Source organism: Delphinapterus leucas, chromosome X, assembly GCF_059928025.1.
Source record: "Delphinapterus leucas isolate spDelLeu-1000000601 "Yukka" chromosome X, BTC_Dleu_Yukka2, whole genome shotgun sequence".
In the NCBI taxonomy this organism is placed as follows: domain Eukaryota; kingdom Metazoa; phylum Chordata; class Mammalia; order Artiodactyla; family Monodontidae; genus Delphinapterus; species Delphinapterus leucas.
In genome coordinates, this window is record NC_143150.1 from 85,270,558 (window position 1) to 85,298,461 (window position 27,904).

The window sequence follows — 27,904 nt, forward strand, 5'->3', positions numbered from 1 at the left end:
GTAGTGGTTATTTCTGGGGCATGAGATAAGGCTGGCCTTTCATTGGTATGTTACATATTTCTGCATAATTTGAAATTTCACAACTACAACATGTTACTTTTGCAATAAGCAATATATATATATATATAAACATATTCAATGAATGAATCGCTTTGAGGCGGTGGTTTTGGTTTGGAATGGCTTCAGACCAAGCCTGGTACAGTGGCATAAACACGGGCTTCGGCGTCAGACAGCCCTGAGCGGGGCCCCATTGCCCCACCCCCGAGGAAGGAGAAGGGGGGTGGCAGGGGGCTGCGGAAAGGGGCTGGGCTGGGCTGGGCTGGGCTGGCTGCAGCTCTAGTCCAGAAGGCTGAGACTTCGAGAGGGACTGAGAGAGGGCAGACGAATTCCGGACTCGCTAGAGGACAAGGTGAGGGACGTTGAGATTGGGGTTTCCAGACAGTGGTTCCAGTCCCCTCGAACCTAGAGCCAGGCAGGTGGTCAATTTTTACTGCACCACTGCAGCTAGGGGAGAGGTTACTCGGAGTGGGATGTAGGCAACGAAGACGACCGAGAGAGTAGTAGGCTGTATGGACTGGAGAGCAGAGGCTAGTTGAGGGAGAGGGGGAGAAAAACTGGGAACCGGGCGTGTTGAGTGGTGGATGGAGAATATGAGGGGGAAGGGGAATACTGAGAGGAAGTGGAAATTAAGAGAAGAAAACAGGGGATGTAGAGAAGGGTTAAGGAATACTGGGGGAGGGGGTGCAATGGTAGCATGAAGGAGGATGTAAGGAATGGGAATCCGGAATTCTGTGGGGTAAATAGGAACGGCAATGGAGAAATAGGGAGCAGGGAACAAGGCAGAGGGAATACGGAGTGGTACGGAGTGGGGGATAAGGAATGAGGAGCGGGCGGGTGGGGGGGGGAAGGGCAGACTGGCTGGGACGGAGGCCCCCTAGGGAGGCGGAAAGGGGCGGGACCACTTCCGGCCTGGAGGGGGGAGGGCAGTCTGAGTTTATGAGGGGCTCAGAGGGAGTAGACGCACTCAGGAGTAGTAGAAGGACGAGGTGAGCAGGGGGGCCCAGCTCTGGATCCGAGCCCGGGAGGGGTCGGCCCCACCCTCTGGGATCTGGAGAAATCCTGCTCTAAGGACCGGATCATACCGGATCCATCCGGCCTGGAAGGGAGGGGACAGGACCCTGTTTGGCTGGGCCCAAGATGGAATCACTAGCTCAATACTGATTTGAGGAGGGGGGTGTATTAGGGAAGGGGCGGAACCAAGATGCGCTTGGCCCCTGTTTGGAGGGGGGCGTATTATGAAAAAGGGCGGGACCGGACGGTGCAGTGGACTTGGGCTGGATGTCAGTAGGGGCGGGGCCTGGACCCCCAGACGCTGCGACAATTTGAGAGAGAGGCTTGTTGGGGAGGGGGCGGGACCGAATGTACTACGAACTTGGAGAGGGGCGTGTAGGAAAAAGGTACTGGACTGAGCCTCTATTTACGCATGCGCACTATGGATCTCTGGAAAGGGGCGTGTAGTGAAAGGCCAGCTTGGAGACAAGCCAGCTGCCAAATGCGCATGTGCACGGTGGACATCAAAGAAAGCTTCTGCTGGGAAAGCGGGCGGGGCTGTGATGGGCCCTGCAACGGATGCGCATGCGCACTGTCGACTTGCGGCTGGGGGGGGTGTGCACTGGGAAAAGGGGCGGGGTCCTCAGAGCTGCCGCGCTGGCACATCTTCCTGGAGTAGGGGAGGGTACGGCTGCAGAGAATTGATATGTAGGCGCTCTGGATTACTGAATTTGAGAACGGGGGCCTTGCGGGGGGGGGGGTGGGGAGAGGGTTTGGGATTGGGACCCTAGGGAAGGTGGGTATCAGCCTCCAGGCCGAGCGGGAGAGAGGACGTTAAGTGAGCTCGCCTATTAACCCAGGCCTTCTCTCCTTCAGGCTCAGCTCTTGCCAGGCCAACTTGAGACATGTCTGACACAAGCGAGAGTGGTACGGGTCCAACCCACTTCCAGGTAAGCCCTTCTTCTGCCCTCTCCCTAGCTGCATTTGCTCTCCAGCCCCTGTTGCTGCCCCAAATCTCTTGGCACCTCCCCTCCCATCCCAGCCCTTCTCCATCTACCTCCCTGCTTCGTTGCCGCCTCCCTCCCCCAAGTAGAGGGAGGGAGGAGGGAAGGAAGGAGGGAGGAAGGAAGGCGGGAGGGAGGGTAGGCCCTCCCCTCTTCTGTTCAGAGGAAAGGGAGGCCTTGTTGGGCTGAGATGGTCAGAGCACACTGCAAGTAGGAGTTAGTGTAGGTCAGAGAAGTGTGGCCCTGGAATTTTGGGGCCATTTGCCTAGTTGGGGGTGGGGAGAAGGTCTGTGAGCTTCCCTGTTTCCTCTTGCAGGCTGAAGCTTCAGAAGAGGACCGTGGCTTGAAGATGCAGACCCTATTGACAGTGACCCAGAACTTGGAGGTCTCAGAGGCACCGAAGGCCTCAAAGGCACCAGAGGTCTCAAAGGCCATGAAGGTCTCAAATGCTGCAGGAGTTTCAAAGACCACAGAGGTCTCAAAGGCCACAGAGGCTCAGGAGGTATCTGCCACTCAGGCCTCAGCTACCGCTAAGCTGACTGATACCCAGGTTCTGGCAGCTGAAACGAAGAATCCGGCAGCTGACACCAAGGTGCAGAATACTGACCCTCAGGCTGTGACAATGCCTGCTACTGAGACCAAAAAGGTCAGCTGTGGGGCTGATACGAAGGTCAATACAAAGACCCTGGAGACTGAGGCTGCTGCCTCTCAGGCTCTGGCAGATGAACCTGAGCCTGAGGGTGCAGCTGCACAGGCTCAGGAGAATCAGGATACTCGGCCCAAGGTCAAGGCCAAGAAAGCCCGAAAGGTAAGACCCTTGCCTTTCTGTTTCTCTCAGTTGGTTCATGGTTCTATAAACCTTTAGAAAGTTCCCTCAGCTCATCAAGGCTGTGGCGGGACACTAAGAGAAATGTGATATAATTCTTGTTTTCAGAAAGCTCACAGACTGGTGGGCACATGAGACAGGAATACGAACAGCTGCAATCTGAATGAAATGCAGTTTATATTTACATAGTAGCTACCATATGTCAGGCCTTGAGCTAGGCACATTCACACAGGTTATCTCATTAAATCCTGAAAGTAATATAGTTTTGTAGAGAAGGAAGCTGAGTCCCAGAGAGGTGAAGTGACGTGTCCAGGATGGTATAAGCAGAGCCAGTGGTGCACACAGGAGGAGGAGAAGCCTCAGGCCCCATCCTTGTGTTGCTCCTGGCCTGGTGGGAAGATGAAACTCCTGCTTGGAAAACAGTGAAAGACAAATCCAAGACTCAGGATGTTACTACAAGAGTGGGATTAGAGGGCACTTCAGGAAGAGAGAAGATGAGGAAAAAGGACCATCTGCATCATCTGGCAATGTTGTGCTTGCTCTTCATTGATGCAGGTGAAGCATCTGAATGGGGAAGAGGATGGCAGCAGTGATCAGAGTCAGGCTTCTGGAACCACGGGCGGCCGAAGGATCTCAAAGGCCCTAATGGCCTCAATGGCCCGCAGGGCTTCAAGGGGCCCCATAGCCTTTTGGGCCCGCAGGGCATCAAGGACTCGGTTGGCTGCTTGGGCCCGGAGAGCTTTGCTTTCTCTGAGGTCACCTAAGGCCCGTAGGGGGAAGGCTCGCCGCAGAGCTGCTAAGCTCCAGTCATCCCAAGAGCCTGAAACACCACCACCTCGGGATGTAGCCCTTTTGCAAGGGAGGGTAAGAAACCTGTCCTCTCCACTCAGCGTTATTCACTGCTTTGCCTGCCCTCTTCTCTGCCATCCTCTCAAGTCTTCTGCAAGCATGTTTTGATCATTCCATCTTTTCCTCCTCTCCCAGGCCAATGATTTGGTGAAGTACCTGTTGGTTAAAGACCAGACGAAGATTCCCATCAAACGCTCAGGTAGAGTTCTACTAACCCTCCCTTCCCCCAGCTCTGTTCTCCATTGCCCTCTCCCCCATGTGCTGAGGGCATTTCTTGCTCTCCTGCTCCCACTTATGTCCTCCTAAAGTTCTAATTTGGCAGTAGTAGTATCTCTGTTCATTAGCTCAGAACCTGTTTATGCCACCCACAGCATGGTTGGTAAAGGGTCTTTAGTTTGGGTATGGGGGCCACCCGGCCTCACTTCTGCCCAGGTGCTCGCAACACTCTCCCCTTGCAGACATGCTGAAGGACATCATCAAAGAATACACTGATGTGTACCCTGAAATCATTGAACGAGCAGGCTATTCCTTGGAGAAGGTGAAGGGGCAGACCTGGGGGATGGGTGCAATGGGGTAGCCTTGAATCAAACAAAGGTGTACATGTCTTTACTGGGGGGTACCACAGAGACTAATCCAGCCCCATCACTGTGCAGATGGGCAGACAGTGGCCTAGCAAGGGGCATAGACTAGCTTGAGGTCACACAGTAAGTCAGTGGTAAAATCACAGCTAGGACCCAAGCCACCCAGCTTAGTCCTGACTTCTGTCCACTGCTGGACATGTCCTATAATGTATTTCAGATGTTCTTTCTCCCTTTCATTCCCCACTCTCTGGCTGCCTAGATTCCCACTAATCACAAAGATGATGTTGATTAAAAATAATGCATTTGTTGCCTGTTTGCCATGTGCTGGCCACTCAGCTAAGTGATTTAAGTGCATTATCTCACTGATGTTTCTCTCTCTCTCTCTCTCTCTCTCTCTCTCTCTCACACACACACACACACACACCTAGGCACAGGGGGAGCTGTGGGATGCCCAGAAAGCTGAATTCTGTGATCTCACAAGCTGTTTTCCACATCTGCAGGTATTTGGGATCCAATTAAAGGAAATTGATAAGAATGACCACTTGTACATTCTTCTCAGCACCTTAGAGCCCACTGATGCAGGCATACTGGGAACGTAAGCTGGGAAAGGGCTGGGGTGGGAGGGAGGCTTCTGCTTTTGCTCATGGTACTACTCCATCCCTGTCCTCTCCCCACATCCCCTTAGGAAGTCAGGAAAGACAGAGCCTAAAATCCCCTATTCCAGCTCCTGCACGTAGTTGGAGCCCTGCACACAATAGTGATACCTGATTATGATTTACTGTAGGGTGTAGAGGCCTGGGGCAGGGCACTCCTACTGTCAGGCTTTTTGTTTCTCCAGAAGCTTCCCAGGAAAGCAGACCTGTCATTGCTTATCTCTTCCTGTTGGCCTTGGTAGAATGGTTCTCACAGGAGGGCTTCCTGGTATGAGTGGCTCATGATGCTTGAAGGGCAGGAGCATCAGTGGGGCTGTACGTAGAATTCTCTTGGAGCTGAGGGGTCTGGGAGAGCAAGAAGGGACTCACATTGGCTGGGTGTCCGGGTTGTACTGGGTTGACAAGTACAAGTACAATTCTATCCTCTCAGCAACCTGGGGAGAGGAGAATGTGATTTTCCCATTTTATGAATAGGAGAGTCTAAGTGCCTTGCCCAGGGTCACATAGAGCTTGAAGCATAGACTGGGCAGAATTCTCTCATATGTGAAGAATCTGGGAGAAGCTAGCCTAGTGAGCTGGCTGGTGTGTTTTTTTGCAGATGGCTGCTGGATGTAAACCTTCTCTCTGTCCCATTATTCCCCTAGGACCAAGGACTCACCAAAGCTGGGTCTCCTCATGGTGCTTCTTAGCATCATCTTCATGAACGGAAATAGGTCCAGTGAGGGTGAGTGGCTGGGCTGGCAGCTGAATGGGGGGTCAATGGTCGGAATTCCACATGTTCATTTTCTATCCCTGTTTCCTTTTGCCTCCCCTTGCAGCTGTCATCTGGGAGGTGCTGCGCAAGTTGGGGCTGCGCCCTGGGTATGATTGGGCTCTGTCAGTGCTTGCTGTCTGTGTTGTCCCTTGGCAAGAGAAGATGGTCCCAGGATTGCATCAGCCTGGTGATCTGGTGGAGTGGGTAGGGTTGCTGGACTGGGTAGAGGGTCCAGGGTTCTGACCTGGGTGGATGGGGAAATGGTCCTGAACTCTGCTGTCTGTCTCACTGACACTTGGGCTTCTGTGGAGCTTCCATCTTATGTTGGAAGCCTCTTTTCCATGTTGGAAATGTCTCTGCCCACATCTGGGAAGTGCAACAGCCCCAATTATATTTATCTATGTATGTAATTATGTATGTATGTATGTATTTTATCATTTTGTGCTGTCAGGATACATCATTCGCTTTTTGGGGATGTGAAGAAGCTCATTACTGATGAGTTTGTGAAGCAGAAGTAAGTGTCTGTCTAGTGTTCCTGTGTTCCATGCATTTTGCCTGTCTTAGAACTGAGTAATAAAGCTGTGGTGCACGTGCATGTGCATATGTGTGCGTATGCAGGTGGTAGTTTATTCCTGAGGTAGCGGCAGAGAACAGAAGCACACATTTCCTGACCTACTTGTACTCTCACATATACCTTTGGAACAATTCTTCAAGGGAGGGATTGTCATCACCAGTATTGTACGCATGAGGAAACTGAAGCTCAGAGAGGTGAAGTAATTTGCTCAGTGTTATTATACAGGTAGCAAACGGAAGAGTTGTATTTAGATCCTGGCCCCAATACCTTGGTTCTTTTTTACTATGCTAGCTAGGGCTTCATAGAAATTAATCTCCATAAAGAAATGCCATAGAATGGTAGCTTTAAGCAGCCACGTACTGTGCTGGGGTCTTGACTAGTACATCTCATTTCATTTTCATAACTACCCTGCAGAATAGCTGCTGTCACCTCATCCCCTGTATCAGTTGAGCCTAGGGCTCGGAGAGTGGAAGCCTGAGCATGGCTCTGGCTGGTAAAGGATTCATTTGGACCTGAAGCCCAGACCTCCTGACTTTTCTGGCCAGGGCCCACCCTATTCTTGGTCCTTGGAGAACATGTGTGCACTCATACAGGTGTACCAGCACACACCTGTGGGCTCACATACAAATGGTCAAGAGTATGCATGGAGTCCACTGCTCTTGGTTGACTGTTTCTTCCTGTACAGTCATTTCCTAGGGTGGACTGTCCCAGGGTTCAGCCAGATCATGGACGAGCCCCATGGTGAGGTGTGCTCAGAGCAGGGGGCCTGAAGAAATAGCTCCTCTGTTTACAACACACCCAACAGGAACCTGGGTTATTGTGACAAGGGGCACAAAACTTGTGGCCTTCCTATGAACAAATACCCTACACGTGCCACCTGCACCTCCACGTGGCTGCTGGGCAGGACCAGTGAGATAGGGCTGAATATTGGAAGAAAAGCTGCAGTATTTAGTGGGGAGTTTTCCACCTAAATGCATGAGTGGGCCACGAGTGGTCTTACAGACATAAAGGCTTTGAACCTCTCTTTTCAAGGTACCTGGACTATGCCAGAGTCCCTAATAGCAATCCGCCTGAGTATGAGTTCTTCTGGGGCCTGCGCTCTTACTATGAGACCAGCAAGATGAAAGTCCTCAAGTTTGCCTGCAAGGTAATTGGAGAGCTGTCCAAGCCTGGCACATCAAGAGCATGGGGTGCCACTGTTTAGGGTAGGCTGTGTGCAGAGCAGCCTGCAGCTCATGCATGAACATTCTGAAGCCTGTATTAATGTGCAAACACTCTATCTGAATAGTTTAATCCTTACAACTGACATGTCATTGCCTTACTGCAGATGAGAAAACTCAGGCTCAGAGAGGTTGTCAGGTGTTACGTCCAAGGTCGCAGAGATAGTAAGCGTCAGAGCAGGGATGGAATATTAGGTGTATAATTACTAGTAGTATTTATTGTATTACTATAATTTGCATCTTGTAGGCGCTCAGTGTTCAGATTCTGATCCTTCAGATGGTTGTTATTCCTGTTTCAGGTACAAAAGAAGGATCCCAAGGAATGGGCAGCTCAGTACCGAGAGGCAGTGGAAGCAGATATGAAGGCTGCGGCTGAGGCTGCAGCTGAAGCCAAGGCAAGGGCTGAGATTAGAGCTCGGATGGGCATTGGGCTCGGCTCTGAGAATGCTGCTGGGCCCTGCAACTGGGACGAAGCTGATATTGGACCCTGGGCCAAAGCCCGGATCCAGACGGGAGCTGAAGCTAAAGCCAAAGCCCAGGAGAGTGGTGGTGCCAGCGCTGGTGCCAGTGCCAGTGGCAGCTTTGGTGCTAGCACCAGCCTGACAGCCACTCTCACGTTTGGGCTCTTCGCGGGCCTTGGTGGAGCTGGTGCCAGCACCAGTGGCAACTCTGGTGCCTGTGGTTTCTCCTACAAGTGAGATTTCAGGTATCTATTTAGACTTGGGGGAAGCCGGGCCTCATGGGAATGGGATGAGGAGCTGGGTGGTTATAGGAAGGCCAAGGTTGGAGGACCACATGGAGAGTGTGAGAAAACACTACTTTGGGCATTTTATTCCTTCTTTTTTGGTGGATATCAATTGACTTTTTGATTTTCTTTTACTTGTGTTTTCAGATATTCCTAATCCCAGCAGTCTTTCTCTTCGAGCCAGGGTGCATCCTCAGAAACCTACTCAACACAGCACTCTAGGCAGCCACTATCAATCAATTGAAATTGACACTCTACATTAAATCTATTTGCCATTTCTGAGTTTATTGCTTTTTTTGGTGGGCTGTCACATTTTGGTATCACATTTTAAAATGAATTGGGAAAGTTTCCACCTCAATCTGTGCTTAGCTTTAGGTGACATTGTCAAATAGAGTAAAATTAGAGCAAAATTAGCATGTTTCTCTAGGATAGGTTGGGCCCCATCTCTAGCCTATAGGGCAGGCAGGATTGCAGTGGTGTGAAGAGTCATGGGGATTATAGGCATAGAGGACACACTTTGAAGAAGAGCCCTGAGGTGGGCAAGTCTGGAGCAGAAAACTAGAGGAGATTGAACATCAAGTATAGACTCTCCTTTTGAGAAATTTGGGTGAGACAAGAAGGAGGGAGAGGGAGGTAGCTAAAGGGAGATACGGGAACAAGTAGGGATTTTCTTGGGAAAAGAGAGAGAGACTTGAGCAGGCAGGAGCCAAAAGACAGGGAGATGTTGAAGGCTGGCTCGTGCAGCCCAGTCCCTGAGGAGGTGGGTGGGGAGGACCTGTGGGAAGGGACTGTACAGAAGGGACTTGGAGAGGGGACTGTGGAAGGATGTTAGGCAGTGGAGAGGCCCCAGTAGAGCATGGAGCCCATGGTTTTTGGGAGACCCCTTCCCCGTGGCAAGGTGCTCAGTAATCTTGTAGGAATCAAGATGAGTGTTAGTTTATTCCAAGGTTTTCGTTCTGTTGTTTGGTTGTGGAATAAGGACAAGACCAAGGGCAGTGAGTGTGTGAGTCTGAATCTTCGTTACTGTATCCACAGTGTCTGACACATAGTAGGTTCACAGAATGGTGGAAGAGATGGACCATGGGACCCAGGCAGGCTTGGTGAGGAAGATGAGGAGATTGTGTGACAGACTGGGAGACAGTGCATGGGTTTGTGGACAGGAGTCTTTGAAGTCTATGAATAAGGCAGAACATTAAGTGAATATACTAAGTGCCTGCTACGTGCCATGTTCTAGATGTCTGGGAAGGAATGTTGAGAGAACTGGAAGGATAAACTGGGGCACTAGTCAGATGGTCAGACAATGGGATGATTATATTTAAGAAGACAGCAGAGATAACTCTGGGTGATGAGAAGGTCCAAGGAGTAGGTGGTTAAACGGGAGAGAAGGTGATGGTTCCTAGACATGAGGGGTCAATGGCCTGGGAAGATGGGGTATTGGTTGGGTTATCCATTTGGACAGTGAAATCACCAAGGATGGAGGCAAGTGCCAAAGTCCCTTCGTGTAGTCCTCCCAGCTCTAGTGCCCACTAAGGCATGCGGCCTGCAGGCAATCAGAGATCCACCTTTGCCCTGTTTTGGGGAGTATTTCCCTGGACCTTTCTTTCCAGGAAGCTCTCATCATCTAATTGCCACATTACCAGATTCCTTATCTGGGACAGAGTCTTGCAAACAATGAGGCTCTAGTAACAGCTGCCTTTCCCCTCCTGTAGACTCTGTAAGCAGTAAAGGAACAAGGTTTGCTGCTTAGGGAACAGGATCTAAAAAAAGAAAAAGCTGCACCTGGAGCAAGGTAGTTCCTTGCCTGTGGTCATGAATTGAGACCTGCTTTTGCTGCTGAGGTTGTTCTTCACTGGAAACAAAGATTCTTCCATTAATTCCATAGGCCATGGTCCCCTCGGGGTGGATAGTACCTGGGAGAGGTAGACAAGGCCAGAGGCAGCTTAGACCTAGGAAGTACTCTCTAGTGGGTGGGTACCACGTCCAGGGCCCTCTCAGACTTCCAGGTGATGTCCATCTGAAAATGGAATGGGGGGGGTGATGGTGAGGGGTGGCAAGGAACTTGGGGACTATGATTCTAATAAAAATTGAGTTCAAAGTGCTTGATAGAGATAAGGGTGAATCATAGTCATGAAGAACTCTGACCTTCCCACTTACCTTCCCTCTGCAGACCACTAGGTTTGCAGGGCTCCCTACCTCTTCTCCTTTCCTACAAGGCTTAGACTTTGATAGGGCAAGTGATGGACTTTTTCTCACTACCCAAGTGCAAGGACTGAAGGCATGTGAGGCAGGGAGGAAGAGATCAAGTCCAGTTCCAGGCAACTGGGGAGTGGCCAGAGCTAGGAAGAGGGAGTGCCAGGGGAAATGGGGATAGACCCTGGTTCATGTTTTTTGTCAGCTTGGAGGCCACTACTACAATGGAAGAACTCCCACAGTATATCATTAATTCCAAATAATTCTAGAATGTATCATATATCCTCCATTTGGCTAGGAGTGGGAAAAGCCCCTAGAGCAGTTTATCTATTTTTTATTATCACCCCCCAAGAAGCCTATTTAGACATTTTTGTCCTAATTGCTACCCCCCATGAACTTTGAATATCACAGATATACTGTATATCTATTTAAAAATTATGTACATTTGCACTTTACACATAAGAAGATATTTTATTCAATACAGGGTTTATAGTGACTAAATAAAATGTTTAAATGTTTAACAATTTGTAAAAGCTATGAACATTTAACTATTTGCTGAGCAACTTTAAATGTAACCTATTTACACTGTAAGGTATCAGAGTACATATGTAAATTAGCAATTTATGTAACTGATGATATTAGTGTAATCAAAATTTTAAAATACTATTCAAAACTTATTTTTTCAGCAGAAGTAAAACAAATGAAGTTTTAAATTAATTTCTTAATTATTTTTAGTGTAATTAACTTTTAAGTGTTGCTTGATATGAGAAAACTTTTAACTAGCTCTTGGATATTCATTCAGGTATCATCATTTTTCTTTTCAGTACTTGACATAATTAATGATAGATTGAATAACTTTTGTAGAATTAAATAAAAGCCATTTTTCTTTAATTCTCAAAGCCCAAACAACACACAGAGCCACTGAGGATCAAACATAAAGGCAGTCAATGGCAGCCAAAAGGCACAAGCTGGTCACTTCTGCAAGAATGAGCAATAGATTGAAAGTCTTCCAATCATAGCCATCTATTTGCCATGGTTTTGTAGTGTTGATCTTGCATACATTTTGTGTATTTTCCTCATTGTTGCTCATGTGAAACCCAAGAAAACCCAGTAACAGAAATTAAATATTAAAGAGTAAGATTCCTCAGGTAGGGCTGAGCTTTAGAGGGCCACAAACTATTGTAATTTTTGTGAAAGTTTTTTGTGATTTTTGTCCCCCACAAGGACCAATTTTCACTCCCTTGTGGGGTGATCACCCACCATCCTATCTTCCCTTTACCCCTGCATTGAGAATAGAAACCCTACAGCAACATTTCACCTGGACTGAATAAAACAAGGTAGAATGAATGCTGAGTGGGGTGCGGGGAAGAAGAGAGAGAGAGAGGGAGGGAGAATGAGAGGAAGAAAAGAAAGGAAGGGAGGGAGGGAGGAAAAGAAAACAAGAAATATCTACTAGAGACCAACCATTTGTGAAAACAAAATGGATAACAATATTTTTCTCCAAACTTACACTTTCAAAAATGCTTTGGTCCAACATAATGCTATTAATCCATGTACAATTGCCATTCATCCCTTCAAAAGGAGATCACCCCAAATCTTATTACCTACTATCTCCAGCCTCCAGTCTAGGAATTTTTGGGTGATGTCCTTTTCTTTTCTACCTACCTTGCAACCCATTCTAGATATGCTACAAGCTATGAACTAGATTGTACATTGAACCACCATGACCTGTGAGTGTATGGGTATTGTATCATTTGGATAATCTTTGGATCATCACTGTGTATGATGTGGATGAAGGTACTAAGGGGATTTCCTGGGACTCATATACTCATATATAGAAGGTAGATTAAGCCCTGCTCCAGTGGGTCCAGCAATCCTGAACTGCAAGTTGTGCGTTATGCTCCTGAGACCCTAGAGGTTGCCTCCACAATGACTGTGTGGAATCTGAGCTCTTGGAGGTCCTACCTGTATTGGCTGGCTATAATATGCGTTGACCTTTTGCCACTGGACATAGCAGTGCTAGGGTCATGCAATGAATCTCCTGAGTTCCAGACATGCTCTTCCTTACCCCATTGTGTAGCAGAGAGATTCCCTATTTCCCCTTGATAGTTGGGACCACTCATCCCAGCCACATAGTAAACACCCTTTTTTTTGCCTATTGGTTCAATGTCATGAGGAACTCCAAATGGCCAGGTGGAAGTCTCAACTTCCTGTGAATCAAAGTTTTGCAATTGTTTCACTAAGTGAAGTGATGAGAGGTGCCATTCCCATTTCCACCCTTTGGTTTCTAGACCTGTGTATTCTGTTTATGGGAGAAAGATCATCATATATTGGTCGTTGATTCACAGAATACACTGAATTCTGCAGGATGGCCCCCAGACCTCACAAAGTGTTGTTTCCTAACTGTCACCAGAACTAAATCTTCCATAGGCCATCCCACCCTTCTGCAAAGGCGGTTGCTTATGGGTGATTGCCCATCGTCGTTAGACCATTTGTCTTACCTCTTTCACTGTGAAATGTGTTCCTTGACCAGAAAAAAAATATTGTATGGGATATCTCAATGATGTACAAAGTGTATAAAGTAATTAGAAAATCCAAGGATGGTGGTACTGGTAAAAGCACCAGGGAAGGCAAATCCATTCCAGAATATTTGATTATTTCCATAAGGATAAATTGATGCCCACTCCCTGATGGAAGAGGTCCAGTCCCTCTGTCATTGAAGGACTTGTTGGTCTCTCCAGGAATTGGTGACATATTGGAATTCTGCTGTTGAGAAATTGGGCACCATCCATCCCTTCTACAATGGCAGTTTTTTTCACTGGCTCATCTAACAAGCACTGGAATGTCTAGAGAAAGAAGTTGACAGATTTCTACAGGCTGGGTCATCATGCTCCCTTTTGTAAGCATTCACACGAGACACAAATATTCTCACACTCAGCCCATTCCGAGAGATTCGTTCACTTACTCCTCATATATACGTACGCAAAGCAATTAGACTGTGCCTTACATGTAATAAGCGCTCTCTAAGTATTTTGCTGCCTTGTTGTTATGGCTCAGTTCTCCAATCTTGTTCCTTCCCAGTGTCTGACCATCTGACAAGACTGTTAATTGGCATTTATCAGTGCCCCTGGCCAGGTCACTTTCTGAATTAAGAGATCAACCAGATGCACAGCTCTGAGTTTTGCTCCTAGGAGAATTTCCCTTCCTTACTTCCCATCAGGGTCACATCTCAGTGGGGCTGTTAACTTCCAGTTAGTCCCTACTTATCATACAGCATCATCTGCAAACCATGTTCCTGGGTTTTTTCTTCTTCAGTGAGCTGGTTATTGGGAACTCACCACAAGGGCCTAGAAGTGAGCTGAGGGAGAGCAAGCAGTGTGGCACGAGTAGGGACTATGGGAGTTTGTGCCTCCTATAACTCGCTTTTGCTTTCAGGACCTGCTCCAGACTGACTTTGTTTATACCGCTACTCTTTGGTGATGGAGTGTTGTTATTGCCTGTCCAAATTTATGGCTTGTCGGATCAGATGGCACCAAGCCTAGGATGGGCAGCTCAGTTTACATGGTCACTTGGGGTCCCATGGTTAGGTGTTCAAACTCTACCAGGGCCAGTGATTTAACTTTGTTAACTCAATCATCAGGTGCCAGGAGCTGTTTCTCAAAAGGAGGGTAATTATTTGACAAAGAGCATGGCTTATGCTCCAAAACTCTAGAGACTTGTGCTTAGATTCTCTGCTTGGGGCCTGTCAGAGGCCCCACACAGCATCCCAATCTGTCACAGACGCTCACTCAACTCACTCAAACATTTACTTGCTCATTCCACAAACCTCTGCTAGTGACTACAGTGTTCATGGCCGTGCTGGGTACTGGGGTGGCCTGTTCTCAAGAACAGTGAGGGAAACAGTGACAGCACCAAAAGGAACCACTTGGGTTTGTGGGAGTCCAGATGAGCAAGTGATTCACCCTTCTTCTGCATATAGGCGTGTTATTAATCACAGATGTTGTGTGAGGAACATCTGCACAAATGTACAGTTACAGGCACACATTTTCATGTACAAATATAGGCATTGTGTACACGCATTCTAATTACGGAATATGAGTCAGCAGTCAGTGTGCTCTGGTGGAAGGAGTCCTGACTGAGAGACAGGCGAAGAGGGTTAAACTGCCCCAGCTCCCTCACAGGGTCCCCGTGTGGCCTGGGGCATGTCTCTGGCCCTCTCTGGCTTCATGTCTGCTGCCTGTAACATGCGAACAGCATTAGCTCACCCAGCCTGGTCTTCATGAGCGTCACATTAGATAGTAGATGGGGAGCACCCAGAGTACTTTGTGCCCCAGGAGACTTATGTCTTCGCTAATTTATCTTCAGTTTACCGATTGAGCGAGCCATCTGCTTTTTGATGGCATTCTGACTGATGAAGAGAGTAAATGGGAAAGAAAAGGGGAATGAGTGAATGTGTGAGTAAGGAAAGAGTGGGTGAATGTAATGTGAGCAAATGCATAAATGAATCAGTAAATATGAATGAGTGAATGACTGAATGAGTTGGTCAGTAACCTCCTATTTATTCTACTAAGGGATTCAGAGCCCACACTTGCTTTCCTCTGGAATCACCACTGAGAATGGAAGGGCAATGGGAGGACAGTGTGAAGTGCAGACTGCCCCAGAGGATATCATCTCAGGCCCTGTATGCCAGAGAGATGTCCTGGCTGCCAGGCTTGCTTCAAACTTCATCTCAAGGTGTTTGTTTTTCCATCTCAAGGTGTTTGAAGGCCACACACTGGCTACGGTCAGCACAATCGCTATGTGAGGTGTCAGAATACAGATTCCTGGACCCCACCCTCCTGGAGTCTGCTTCAGTAGGTTGGGGAGGGGCCCAGGAACCTATCTTTTTAACCCATTTGCAAGTGAACTTGATGTCCAGTCAGATTGGAGAACCACTGGTCCGGCCTAGACGCCTCCGCTGAGGGACAAGTGGACAGGCACAGAGAAATCACCCATGTCATGTGGCCACTCTCGCTAAACTGTTTAGCTTTGGATGTCCTACCTACTTGGATCCTGCTGACCCAGAGAGACAGTATGGAATATAGACAAGAGAGAGACAGACACAGACCTGGGTTCAAATCCCAGCTTTGACCTTCTCCAAAGGTGGGGCAGCAGGCAAATCACTCACTGGCTCTGCTTCACTTTTCCCATCTGTACGATGGGGACGTGCAATCGATGGCCCAGGACCACTGTGAGAATTTGAGAAAATTCCTCTCTGCAAATCACTGGTACAGAGTAATGAAGACCTGATGATAACTGTAATCATTAGCATTATCGAGCACTTACTAAGATCCAAGTATGGTTCCAAATGCTCTACATAAATGATCTCATTGAATTCGCACAAACACTGTCTATGAAAGAGGAGCTATTATCCTTCCCGTGCTACAGATGAGGAGCCTGAGGCTTAGAGAGTGTGAATAACTTGTCCAGGGGCCCACAGGCAGCATCTGAGTCCTTGGAGCTTGCACGCTTAAACCCTAAGCTATAAATGGCAGCTCCCTCCCCCCTTCTCCTTAAAGGTTAAAACGGAGGGGAGAGCCAATCCTGTGGGGATAAAACAGAACAAAGACCTCTGAAAGGAAGGAAGCCAAGGGAATGTATGTAAGCAGACGTCTCAGAGAGTATGGGGGCTCAGTTTGCCCCTAAGCTTCCTGACAGCTGTAGCAGGAAAGGGGGGCGGGGAGCAGAATTCCCTAGTTTCCATTTTCTGGAAAAAAGGAGGCACAGAGGCATGTCTAAATGGACATTTGTCTTGGGCTGAAATTCCAGAGGAGTTGATCTTGTGGCCAGCTCAGCAAACATCCGGGACCAGAAGTTCATCTGTGATTTCATGAGGCGCTAAAAGTCTTATTCACACACGTGATTCTGAGAGTCAAGAAGCCAGAGGGGGAAGAAAACACATGAAATTCTATCTAGAAGAGAACGTTGCTGGGCTGCAGTTTCCCACAGCAGTAAGGGGCATGGGAGGAGACCGAGGCCCTGACTGTGTATCTGTCTCTCTCCACAACACACACGACACGGTCTCTCCGGGAGGAGATCCAGGCTCCTGGGGACATGACACTCCTCCAGAGACTGGGCTCCCTGGATGGATGGCAAATGAGCCAGGATGAAGTTGTGAGTGAGGGCCAGGCTGCCAGAGCCTGGGAGCTGAGTGGGGGCTGGGTCTGTCAGGCTGGGCCCGTGGAAGAGGCAGAGTAGGGGGAGCTGGTTGTAGGATTGGGAGAGGAATGTAGCATTTGGGCAGGTGGAGGGGCGTTGCAGGCAAAAGGAACAGCAGGTGGTGCAGGGCTTACTTCTCACCCTCCCCAGATATTGCCTCTTTTGATGTCCCTTTACCTGGCTTTCTGCCTGGTGAGCTCTCCATCCCACCTAACCCCTCCCCACCCATGCAGGTGAGGCTGACTCGCCCCCATCCACCAGGATTGAGAGGGGAGAGACCAGTGTCCGAATTACCTTCTGCACGACACTGCAAGACCAGTCTGCCTTCTCCAGTTCAGGCATCAGGGCCGACTTCGTGGTCCAGTATGATGTAGTCATGGAGGACATCGTTGGAGACGTGCAGGTGAGAGGGCCGGGAGAATGGAAAGAGCATGGGCTCTGGAGTCAGACAGACCTGGGAAACAAGGCGCTGGCCTCCACAAGGTGCACGTTTGTTTCTCCCTAGGGATCAGTGAGGACTAGTGAACACGGATAGGACGGTGTGTAGCGACACATGACTTCACACCTGGTGAGGCACATGTGTCCCCCAAAGGGTTGGACACCCGGAACTGTATAAACTGAATCAAGATCCAGGTGAATACATTCCTAACTGAAGCAAGTCATAGCCCACTCTTAACCAGACCTTTCGGAAAGGCAAGTGATTAGTCTCTCACACTTTCTGCAGCTCTGATACTCTCATGTTCTCTTGGGCTTTCTGGATGTCTCTAAGTTTTAAAAATTCTTTTTGCCTCACTTGAGCCATTTGCCTAAACAGGGAGCCCTTAAATTCTGAGCTCACACACTCACGAAGAATGTGCAGAGGTCCCACGCTCTACCAGAGGGGTAGAGGCTGATCCGGGACCCTTGGCTTCACAACAACAATTGCATGGCAGCCTGAGAGGTCTGGTCCCAGCCTGCTTCTCCCACCACACCTCTCACTGCCTCCAGCACACAAACCATCCTCCAGCTGCCCCACACCACGCCACACCACACACCAATGTCCCAAAGCACCTGAACCTGCCAGTCATCTGTGCCTGAGTATGTGCTCATACTGTCTGCCGCCCTGGGAATGTCTTCTCCCTCCTTTTTCCACTGGTGAGTGTCCTCCTCATCCCTGAAAAGCTTGCTTCAGTGCCACCTCCATGATGACCCCACCCCACTTACAATTCCTCTCTCTGCTCTGGGCTAGTATAGTGCTTTGGTTACACCTCTCCTCATGCACTTACTTATTCATTCATTCATTCATATGTGGACTCACCTCCATCAAGCTGGAAACTACTCTAGCCCAGTCCTGCCCTCAGTGACTCTGGGAAGTCAGGAATGAGTTGGACACAGCCCCTAATCTCCCTTTGGAAATGTCCCATCCTGAGGTAACTCGATACATAGAGCCAGAGCAGTCATAAAAGGTTCTAAGGGCTGTGTATAAATATGTAATGGGTTACGTATGGATACCACTGAGGAGGGTTTCACGAGAGCCTTCCTGAATGAGTTGGCTTTTAAGTTAGCATAGGAAAACTGAATAGACTTTACCTCCACCTGGGCCGATAGGATGAAGGGGAGGGCGTGCAGAGAGAGGGGAATCGCATATGCAGAGGCACAGAGGTATAACAGAGGCCTGTTGTGTAAGGGGAATAGAAGGAATTCACCCTCTCAGAATAGGAGCTGAGGGTATCATGCCAGTAGGTGGCAGCAGGGCCTTAACCTGGTGTTCTGGTGTGTGTGTGTGTGTGTGTGTGTGTGTGTGCGTGCACGCGCGTGCATGTGTGAACTGAGACATTTGTCTGCTTGTTCATTCTTTACCTCTCCCACCATTGCCTGGGGTAAAGATACAGATAGAACAGACGGAACTAGGCATTAAATAGTACGACTGATACTCCCATCCACTGTGTGCTATGATTCCTGCATCCCCCAACCTAGAACCCCTCAATTCACCTCCCATTTTACTTGAGTATGCCCGCCTTTCAAAGTCCAACACATTTACTCCATGGGCACCTAATCCGTTATGCCCACTGCTGGCTGATGTCAGGAACCCTGAAGTGAATCACACACAGATCTTATTCACTGTCTCCAGGTGAAACAGAGAGACACGAGAATGACACAAGATGAGAAGTGCTTTGTCAATGACAACATAAGTATGATGGAAGCCATCATGAGGGGTGAGGAGGTCAGGGAGCCTGACCTGGGTCTTAAAGAATTCAAAGAAGTGTGCCAAGTTGGGAAGGGGGGCTCTCAGAAGGCAAAGGCAGTCTAGTAAACTGAGGGCTGCATGATACAAAGAATAGAGGCTGGAACTATCCAGGGGTGTGTAGGGAACTACAAGTGGATTGGAGTTCCTGGAGTTTTGATTTGAGGCCCAAGAAATGCTAAGAGGTGAGACTGAAGGCCATGAGTGCTGCAGGGGCTTGATAAGGAACATAAAATTTATGTTGAACATGCTCAGGGAGCCCTGAGAGGGAATGACGCTATGAGGTTTGTGTTTAGAAAGACCAGACCGTGCAGCTGCTGCAACGATGCATGGATGGGAGGGGCCCCAGGAGAAGCAGGGAAACCAGAGGGAAAGGAGCCCTAAATTTGGACTTCATTAGTTTGGGATGGCGAGGCGGGTTGGGCCTGAGACATATCCAGCAGATCAAACCAGCATGAATTTGTGGCTGGTTGGATGTGAGGAGTGAGGGACACAGGAGGATTCAGGGGTGACACTCAGGTTTGTATCTGGAGTGACCATGTGGATGATGGTGCCTCTAAATGACAAAGACACGCAAGGCTGAGATGGGAGGAAGGTAATGAATTTGTTGTTTGGGCAGCATACATTGGAGGCTTCAGCCATCCAAGGGAACAGGTCCAATGGTGAGTGTGTATGAAGCTGTGGAGGGGGAAGAGTGAAGAGCATTGGACTGGGGAAAGAGTTGTGGGGTCAGCAGTGGAGATTCAGGGGTTGAATCCAAGAGAGCTAGGGAGGTGACCCAGGCCAAATGTATAGAGCCAGGAGAGCAGACCCAGGATGGCAGTTGCTAAGGTAGAGCTTCCCAGTCTAGGAGCTATTGATCTCCACAGCCCTTGGGGTATCTGGCCCCACGGAGCTGCCATCAGCCTGTTCAGGGCTGTAAATCCCCACCACTTCCCTCCATTGTGCTACACAAACGTAATCATTCTCTTTGCATGCCATGACAGACAAATATTAGGCAACACTGTTTAAGGGACAGGGGGGAAATGGAGCTGAAGAAAGAGACTGAATCCGATGGACCTGAGAGCTGGTAGGAGAATAAGGAGTGTTCATCCTCTCTGGATCCCAGAGGAAAAGATTCTTCTGAGGAGCAGAAGTGATTGTCAATTGTGAAATATATCAGGGAGGTGCAGTCTGATGAGAACTGAAATACACCCACTGAGTTTTCCAACCAACTGGTCGTTGCTACCTTTGGTGAGAGGTGGATCAGCGGTGGGGGTGGGAGCCAGGCTGCAGTGGGCAGAGGAGTAAACCGGAGGTGAGAAGACAATTGCAGCTGTCGAGTTCATTACCTTGGCATGCTACCAGGAAGAAAGGAGCTGATTTGAAGTTTGGGTGGGATTGGGATGAATGGAGGTTGTCTTAGTGGATGGAAAAGACACCAACATTTTTAAACTCTAAAGAAGACCCAGTCGGGTGCATGGGCTGGGTTGGAGAGTAGGAGTCTGGCTGGTGGAGGAGGTACTGGAGGCTGGGCATGCATGGGGTCAGGGAAGGATTGTTTTGTCTTTCAGTAGAGGGAGGAGGCATATAGGTGTGTGGACCCTGCGCAAGGGTGGGGTGGGCAATCCAAGGGACATGGCCTGGTGTCCTTAATTTTTTCATGAAGAGGGAGGGGAGGCATTTCCTGAGAATGGGGTGGCATGACAGCTGAAGGGAGTGTGAGAGGTTGGTGACCTGGGTCATGCCTCTGGTTTATATAATAGGATGTGAGGTGTGGCGTCACTGGTGAGCCTGGGACCATGGAGAGGTAGGAACGTGATTTTCCCAGAAGCTCTCACCTACCCAGGTATGGGAAGAACACAGAAGGGCAGCTGGACTCTGCCTGTGGCTTGGGCAGTTGCAGGATGGTTGACCCAGGGCTTGGGGAACTGCTGTAGAGTGCCAGGAAAAAGTGCAGACAAAGCCTACGCTTGTGCTTGTGAATTAATTCAAAGGCTGGGGTGGAGGGGAAGAGCAAGATGTCCTCCCATCTCCTTCCTGCTCTCCACCACCCCCCTCCCGCCCTCCAAGATGGGAGGAGATAGTGTGTCCAGCTTTGTGACCAGAGAATGCCTGAAGGGCTGAGAGGAGAATAAGCTGGTTATCCCAGGACAGAGCTTGCTTCAGGCTCCTGGGCAGCTCAGACCCTCAGCAAGCCTATACTTCCTTAGGCTGAGCTGCCACTGGTCCTGGGGGCCCTTCCAGCTTCCCCCTCCCCTTCCCTCAACTGTCCCCGGCCCCAGGCTCTGCAGAAGGAGAGATGGAGTGGGGGAAGGGGGTCAGCAGCCAATCATATCCCCGATAGCCCAAGGCATCTGCACCTGGTCTAACCAATCCCCTCTGAACAAATAGCTCACTCAGCCTCTGCTCCCTCCTCCCCTCCCTGCTCTGCCCAGCAACAGCAGAAAGGAGGTTTAAGGAGGAGAGGGAGGCCCTGCAAACTCCCAGCCCCTGGCAGCAATGGAGCCGGGCCTCAGGCTCACTCTATAGAGGGAGGTTAAAACAACACTCTCAGTTCCTGGAGCCCAGGCAAAACGTCCCTAGGGGCCCTCAAGACTATGCAAGCCCAGCTCTCACAGACAGGAACTCACATATTACAGAGATCCTGATCCCTGGAGCCTTGGGCCACAAGCCAGTCTCATTTTCTCCACAGCTCAGGGGCAGGCCCTGGGCTGGCAGCCTGACCAGCAGAGATACACTTCTGGGGGAGGAGATGGACATTGAGCAAACAATCCCACAAATGCCTATTTAATAGCAACAGTGATAAGGCCTAGGAAGGAAAAGAGCAGGGTTTTATGCAGCAAAATAAGAGGGGACTTGATTTAGACTGGCTTTCACAGTTTTTGTTGATTCCACTTCTTTTTCTCCAGATTTGCGATGGCTATTTTGTTCATTACTTTGCACCCAGAAGCTTTCTACCTGTTAAGAAAAACGTGGTGTTTGTTATTGACGCGAGTGGCTCCATGTTTGGTACCAAAATGAAGCAGGTAACAAGGACCCTGGGGATCGTTCATTGCTCTTGATTTAGAAAGCTCAGAAAGCAGAGAGTGCTGGTACAGTGGTTCCCTGAGACAAGACACCCTGCCATCCCATCACCTTTGGACCTTATAGGCCTAGGCCTACCTTAGAGTCTTGGTACCTTACATATCAGGAGCCACGTAGACATGGAGCCACAGAATCATAGGAACACTGAAACATAGGACTATGGGGCCTGAACCCATCAAGAGCCTCAACCACAAACCTCCAGGTCTCATAAAGGCCCAGAGTCATAGAGACTTTGGGCTAGAGTACTCTGGCATCATAAAGCATGAGTCAAAAACATTAAAACTGTAGTCATTTTAGATTCAGAACTGTCAAGGGGCCACAGCTTTGTTTTGTTTTGTTTTGTTTGACTATATAGCCAGAAGAATACAGTGCACTGGCCTTATAGGGCTTAGAAGCCATAGAGTCCTGGGTCCATCTAGGCTTCAGTCTTGTACCCCACCTACCAGAGCACCCTTGAAACAGAATCCTGGAGCCATAGGCCAAAGAGATTTTGACTTTAGAGCCTGAATCCATGAAGTTCTGGAAGCAGCGTTTCAAACTATAGTACTCTAGGGTTCTAGAAATATACAGTTCTAGTGTCTTGGGACAGTGTAACCTTTTTACCTTGACATTTTGAACCACAGAGCCCATCCGACCTAAGGCTAACTGACTTGTGTTTTATGAGAATATAACCAAACTGGGAGAAGGGAAGTATTGAAAACTGTCTCCTCTAGCCTTTAATGTATGGGAAGGGATATACCCAACTCCAAACCTTTTTAGTCTTCCCATTTCATCTAAGGCAGGATAAAAGCTGAAAGAACTTGTGAGGAGCATATTCCAGGGGCTAGGTGCCCTAAAAGACTGAGACCTAATCCTAGAACTATAGAATGTTTCTCCTCCCCCCATGCATGACCACCATATTAGCTGGGTTCCTGTGTAAAAGCAGGAGGTTACAGTTGAAAGAACTGGAAGCCTGTAGTCTATTTATGAAAGAGTCTCTAGGGAAATCCAAGACAACATAGGAAACAAAAACAAGGACTCTAGAAACAATTTTAGCCTCTGACACCCGCAACTGCAGCAACCAACAAACACAACCTAACTCCTAACAAGATAAACATAAAACTTCACACTAAAGGTCTATTTACTTCAGTTCCTTTTACCTCATACCTCATGTCTGGCTTTCAACAAAAATATACAAAGAGTGCTAAAAGGAAAAACACAATCTGAAGAAATGAATCAAGCATCAGAACCAAACTGATATGGCAGAGCTTAGAAATTATCAGACCAGGAATTTAAAATAAGTATGACTAATATGCTAATGGTTCTAATGGGAAAAGTGGGCAACATACAAGAACAGATGGCAAATTTAAGCAGAGATGGATATCCTAAGAAAATTAAAAAGAATACTAGAAATATAAAACACTGTAACAGGAATGAAAAATGCCTTTGGTGGGCTCATTAGGAAACTGAACATGGCCGAAGAAAGAATCAATGAACTTGAAGATATGACAATAGAAACTTCCCAAACTGAAAAGCAAAGAGAAAAAAGAATGAAAAAAAATATATATATGGAATCTAAAAAAAAAAAAATGGTTCTGAAGAACCTAGGGGCAGGACAGGAATAAAGACACAGATGTAGAGAATAGACTTGAGGACACGGGGAGGGGGAAGGGTAAGCTGGGATGAAGTGAGAGAGTGGCATGGACTTATATATACTACCAAATGTAAAATATATAGCTAGTGGGAAGCAGCCACATAGCACAGGGAGATCAGCTCAGTGCTTTGTGACCACCTAGAGGAGTGGGATAGGGAGGGTGGAAGGGAGATGGCAAGAGGGAGGAGATATGGGGATATATGTATAGCTGATTCACTTTGTTGTAGAGCAGAAACTAACACATCATTGTAAAACAATTATACTCCAATGAAGATGTTTAAAAAAAAACAAAGACAAAATACCCAAGAACTGTGTACATGTACAAAAGTGTAACATGTGTAATGGGAATACCATAAGGAAAAGAAAGAAAGTAACAGAAGAAATATTTGGAGGAATAACAGATACAAATTTTCCAAAATAAATTACATCCATCAAACCACAGCTCCAGGAAGCTCAGAGAACACTAAGCAGGATAAATACCAAGAAATGTGCATGTACGCATATCCTATTCGACCTGCAGAAAATTAAAGACAAAGAGAAAATCCTGTAAAAGCCCACAGAAAATAATATCTTACTTATAGAGGAACAAGAATAAGAATTACATTGAATTTCTCTTGAGAAACCATGCAAGGAAAAGGAGAGTGTAGTGAAACATTCAAAGTGTTGAAGGAAAAAACCACTCACTTTGAATTCTGTATGCAGCAAAATTGTCCTTCGAAAGTGAAAAATAAAGACTTTATCAGCCAAACAAATATTGAGAGAATTGTCACCAGTAGACCTGTCTTGCACAGCTAAATGTTAAAAGAAGTTCTCCATAGAGAATGAAAACGGGATAGCTTAGATACTTGGATCTACATAAAGAAAGGAAGATTGTTAGAGAAAGAATAAATAAAAGTAAAATAATATATTTTATTTTTTAACTAATTGATCTAACAGATAACGATTTGTTCAAAATAATAATAGCAACAATGTATTCAGTGAATATAGTTTACTGATAAGTGAAATTAATGACAGCAATGTTATAAAGGACAAGATAGAGGAATTGGACTACTCTGTCACAAGGTATTTGAACTATTCATGAAGCTGTATAGTGTTATTTGAATGTGGACTGGAATTAGTTGTAAAGGCATGTTGCAAACTCCAGGGCAACCATGAAGAAATTTTCTTAACATAATGGATATGCTAAGAGACGAGAGACAATGGGGCCATATAAAACACTCGACTGAAACCAGAGAAGGCAGGAAAAGAGTAGGAGACAAAGAAAAAAAAAGGGAAACAAAGAGAAAACAGTTTAAAATATAGCAAATATTAATCTACTTATATCAGTAATCACTTTAATGATGACTTGTCTAAATACACCAATTAAAAGTCAGAAGCTTCCATATAATGTTTACGTATAGCTGATTCACTTTGTTATAGAGCAGAAACTGACACACCATTGTAAAGCAATTATACTCCAATAAAGATGTTTAAAAAAAAAACAGTACGGCCGACTTAAAAATTGCTTAAAAATTGCTTCAAAATTTAAAAGACTAGATCTCATGTTAAGTGTTCTTACCATAACAAAATTTTAAAAATTAAAAAAAAAAAAAGACAGAAGCTGTCAGTGTCAAAACAAAACAAAAACCAACTATGTTTTCTACAAGAAGCCCATTTTAAATATAAAGACACAGATAGATAAAAGTAATGGGATGCAAAGAACATATACCATGCTAACACTAATCAAAAGAAAGCTGGAACAGCTATATTAATTTCAGACCAAGTACACTTCAGAGCAAGTAAATTGTCAGGGATTAAAAGGTGCATTATATTATGGTAAAAGGGTCGATTCTCCAAGAAGACATAATAATCCTTAATGTGTATGCACCTAACATTAGAGTGTCAAAATACATGAGGCAAAAGTTGATAGAACTGCAAGGATAAATGGACAAATCCACTATTATAGTTGGAGACTTCAACTTCCCTATATCAGAAATGGACATATCCAGCAGGCAGAAAATCCATAAGGACATTGTTGAACTGAACAACACCATCATTTAATTGAATCTAACTGACATCTACACAACGCTTCATCCAACAACAGCACAATACACATTTGCCCCAAGCTCATGTGGAACATTTGCCAAGACAGACTACATTGTGGGCCATAAAACACACCTTAACAAATTTAAAATAATATAAATCATACAAAGTATGCTCTCAGACTAAATGGAATAAAACTAGAAATCAGCAACAGAAAGATAGCTGGAAAATCTCAAAGTAATAGGAGATTAAACAACATACTCTTAAAAACGTAATCTGTCCCTGGATAACAGGAGATTCTCAGGGAAGCCATCCTTTATGTGTCAGCCCTCTCAATGGAAGCAGGAATATGGTGCTCAGCTCCTTTTTTCTTTTTAAATATTTATTTATTTATTTATTTATTTGGCTGCTCCAGGTCTTAGTTGCAGCTTGTAGAATCTTTGTGGCATGTGGGATCTTTTCATTTGCAGCATGTGGGATCTTTTTCTTTTTTCTTTTTCTTTTTTTAGTTGCAGCATGCAGGATCTTCGTTGCCACATGAGAACTCTTAGTTGCGGCATGTGGGATCTAGTTCCCTGACCAGGGATTGAACCAGGGCCCCCTACATTGGGAGTGCGGAGTCTTAGCCACTGGACCAACAGGGAAGTCCCTGGTGCTCAGCTCCTGATCCCAGAATGTGTGACTTATCCCCTGAGTTCATCTTATGGCAGGAAATATTCTGATTCCCTTAAAAGCATTCAAGGCATCTTCTATCAGTTTAAGATGTAGAGAAAGGCAAGCCACAAATGTCCTTCCTGTGGTTTCTAGAATCCACACCTCTATAAAAGGTTGAAGGTGTATATTATGCTTAAAATCACTGGATTTACCACCTCCAAAATACAGATTTGAGTCCCTGGTCTATCAATGACTAGCTGTGTGACCTTGAGCTAGCCACTCCACTCTCTGAGCCTTAATGTCATCTCTTGTAAAATGAGGATAATATTAGTACCTTCTTCATTGTGTTGCTGTGAAGATGAAATGAGCTGATGCATCTAAAGTTGCACTGCCAGGAGCATAGCAATTATCCTATAAATTGTACCCTAATACTAGAACCTACATATTGTATTCCCTGAGCGTAGCCCTATACTAAGTATTGTCATGGAGAAGGGAGCCAAGAGGAAGTAGCAATCTAAGCCCTGTTCTCAGAGGACTCAAGATCTGTATGGAGAATGAAAATATTCCACGTAAGATAGTCAGCAAATAGTGTGGGACAGGGAATATCTGGGTGCGAAGGGCATGGATCAGACTAGGCAATCAAGGAAGGGCTGCCCAGAGAAAGAGCAACTGAAGGAACTATGAAGGTATGAATAAGTAAAGGACAAAGTTGTGGAGACGAAATAGAATCTAGGTTATCTGGAGGCTGGTGAGAAGACCAGCCTGGAAGAAACAGAAATTGAGGTAGAAGAACAGATTAGAGAGAACAGAGAACCAAAGCATGCAAAGTCATTGAAAGGTAGCTATAAATACCTGGAGTCGTAAAGCTCTTAAACTTTAGGGCCCTCGAATCATTGAATCCTTGATCATGGGTTCAGAAACCATAGAACACATGAATCCTAGCTCTCTGAAAGCATAGAACTTGAACCTTCTAGACCACCACTGTCCAGTAGAACTTTTTTGATGATAGAAATGTTCTAAACAGTGTCCAGTACAGTAGCTACTGACCACATGAGGTTATTGAACCCTTGAAATGTGGCTACTGCAAATGAAGAAACAGAATTTTAACTTTTTCTTTAATTGTAACTAACTTACATTTACATTTAAATAACTACATGTGGCTAGCAGTTACCATTGGACAGTACAGTTCTAGGCTTTGAGCCATTAGAGCCTATAGAGCATTTTGGCCTAAGAATCCTAGACTTAAAGTGCTGGAGTCAGAGAACATTAAAACCATACAACACTTAGTACCTTGTATAGAAAGAGCCTTTCAGTCTTGAACAAGACCTCAAGTCTTGGTCCATCTCCTTCACATCATCTATATCCCACAGACTAAAAAGGCCATGAGTGTGATCCTTGGTAACCTGCCGGTCAGCGACTACTTCAACATCATCTCCTTTTCTGACACAGTTAGTGTCTGGAAAGCCAGAGGCTCCATCCAGGCCACCATCCAGAATGTCCCCAGTGCCAAGGACTACCTGGGGCACGTGAAAGCTGCTGGCTGTGTTAGACCTACCCACCCAAATTGGCAGGTTGTGGTTACATGGGAAATTCTTGAAACCCTCCCTTCATGCACCCATCCACTTCACCTCTCATAATGTCTGAAATATCACTGTTACATT

General features: G+C 46.9%; 2 protein-coding genes and 1 non-coding gene across 4 annotated transcripts in view; all 3 read left to right on the forward strand.

Annotated features, from left to right (window-relative positions):
* The first annotated feature begins 308 nt into the window (after positions 1–308).
* Positions 309–8,535, forward strand: MAGED2 (MAGE family member D2). 2 transcript variants are annotated; one of them, XM_022563608.3, is made up of 13 exons: positions 309–409; positions 1,927–2,000; positions 2,371–2,862; positions 3,436–3,744; positions 3,865–3,928; positions 4,188–4,267; positions 4,811–4,905; positions 5,608–5,687; positions 5,782–5,824; positions 6,169–6,231; positions 7,324–7,438; positions 7,811–8,217; positions 8,404–8,535. In XM_022563608.3, exons 2-12 carry the CDS (start codon positions 1,956–1,958, stop codon positions 8,207–8,209), a joined length of 1,785 nt encoding a protein of 594 aa, XP_022419316.1. In that variant the 5' UTR covers positions 309–409; positions 1,927–1,955; the 3' UTR covers positions 8,210–8,217; positions 8,404–8,535. The 2 variants fall into 2 exon arrangements, with proteins under 2 accessions (XP_022419316.1, XP_022419317.1); XM_022563609.2 differs by lacking the exon at positions 309–409 and adding an exon at positions 1,667–1,758.
* On the forward strand, positions 7,035–7,163 carry LOC115802245 (small nucleolar RNA SNORA11). The gene has a single exon (XR_004022665.1). It is a non-coding gene; the product is annotated as a small nucleolar RNA SNORA11 (small nucleolar RNA).
* An 8,335-nt stretch (positions 8,536–16,870) lies between the features above and the next one.
* Positions 16,871–27,904, forward strand: part of ITIH6 (inter-alpha-trypsin inhibitor heavy chain family member 6) — a gene marked incomplete at its 5' end in the record, with an annotated part of 30,898 nt that continues 19,864 nt past the window's right edge. Inside the window, 3 exon segments of the mRNA XM_022563619.3 lie at positions 16,871–17,047; positions 21,760–21,876; positions 27,614–27,785. Coding sequence (XP_022419327.3) covers positions 16,871–17,047; positions 21,760–21,876; positions 27,614–27,785 — 466 coding nt within the window.

Bases quoted from the DNA above. Each gene is read 5' to 3' on its own strand.
- MAGED2 (XM_022563608.3), top strand. From the start codon at position 1,956: ATGTCTGACACAAGCGAGAGTGGTACGGGTCCAACCCACTTCCAG. The intron at 2,001-2,370 runs GTAAGCCCTTCT...TTCCTCTTGCAG, and splicing joins CGGGTCCAACCCACTTCCAG to GCTGAAGCTTCAGAAGAGGA. The intron at 5,825-6,168 runs GTATGATTGGGC...TTGTGCTGTCAG, and splicing joins AAGTTGGGGCTGCGCCCTGG to GATACATCATTCGCTTTTTG.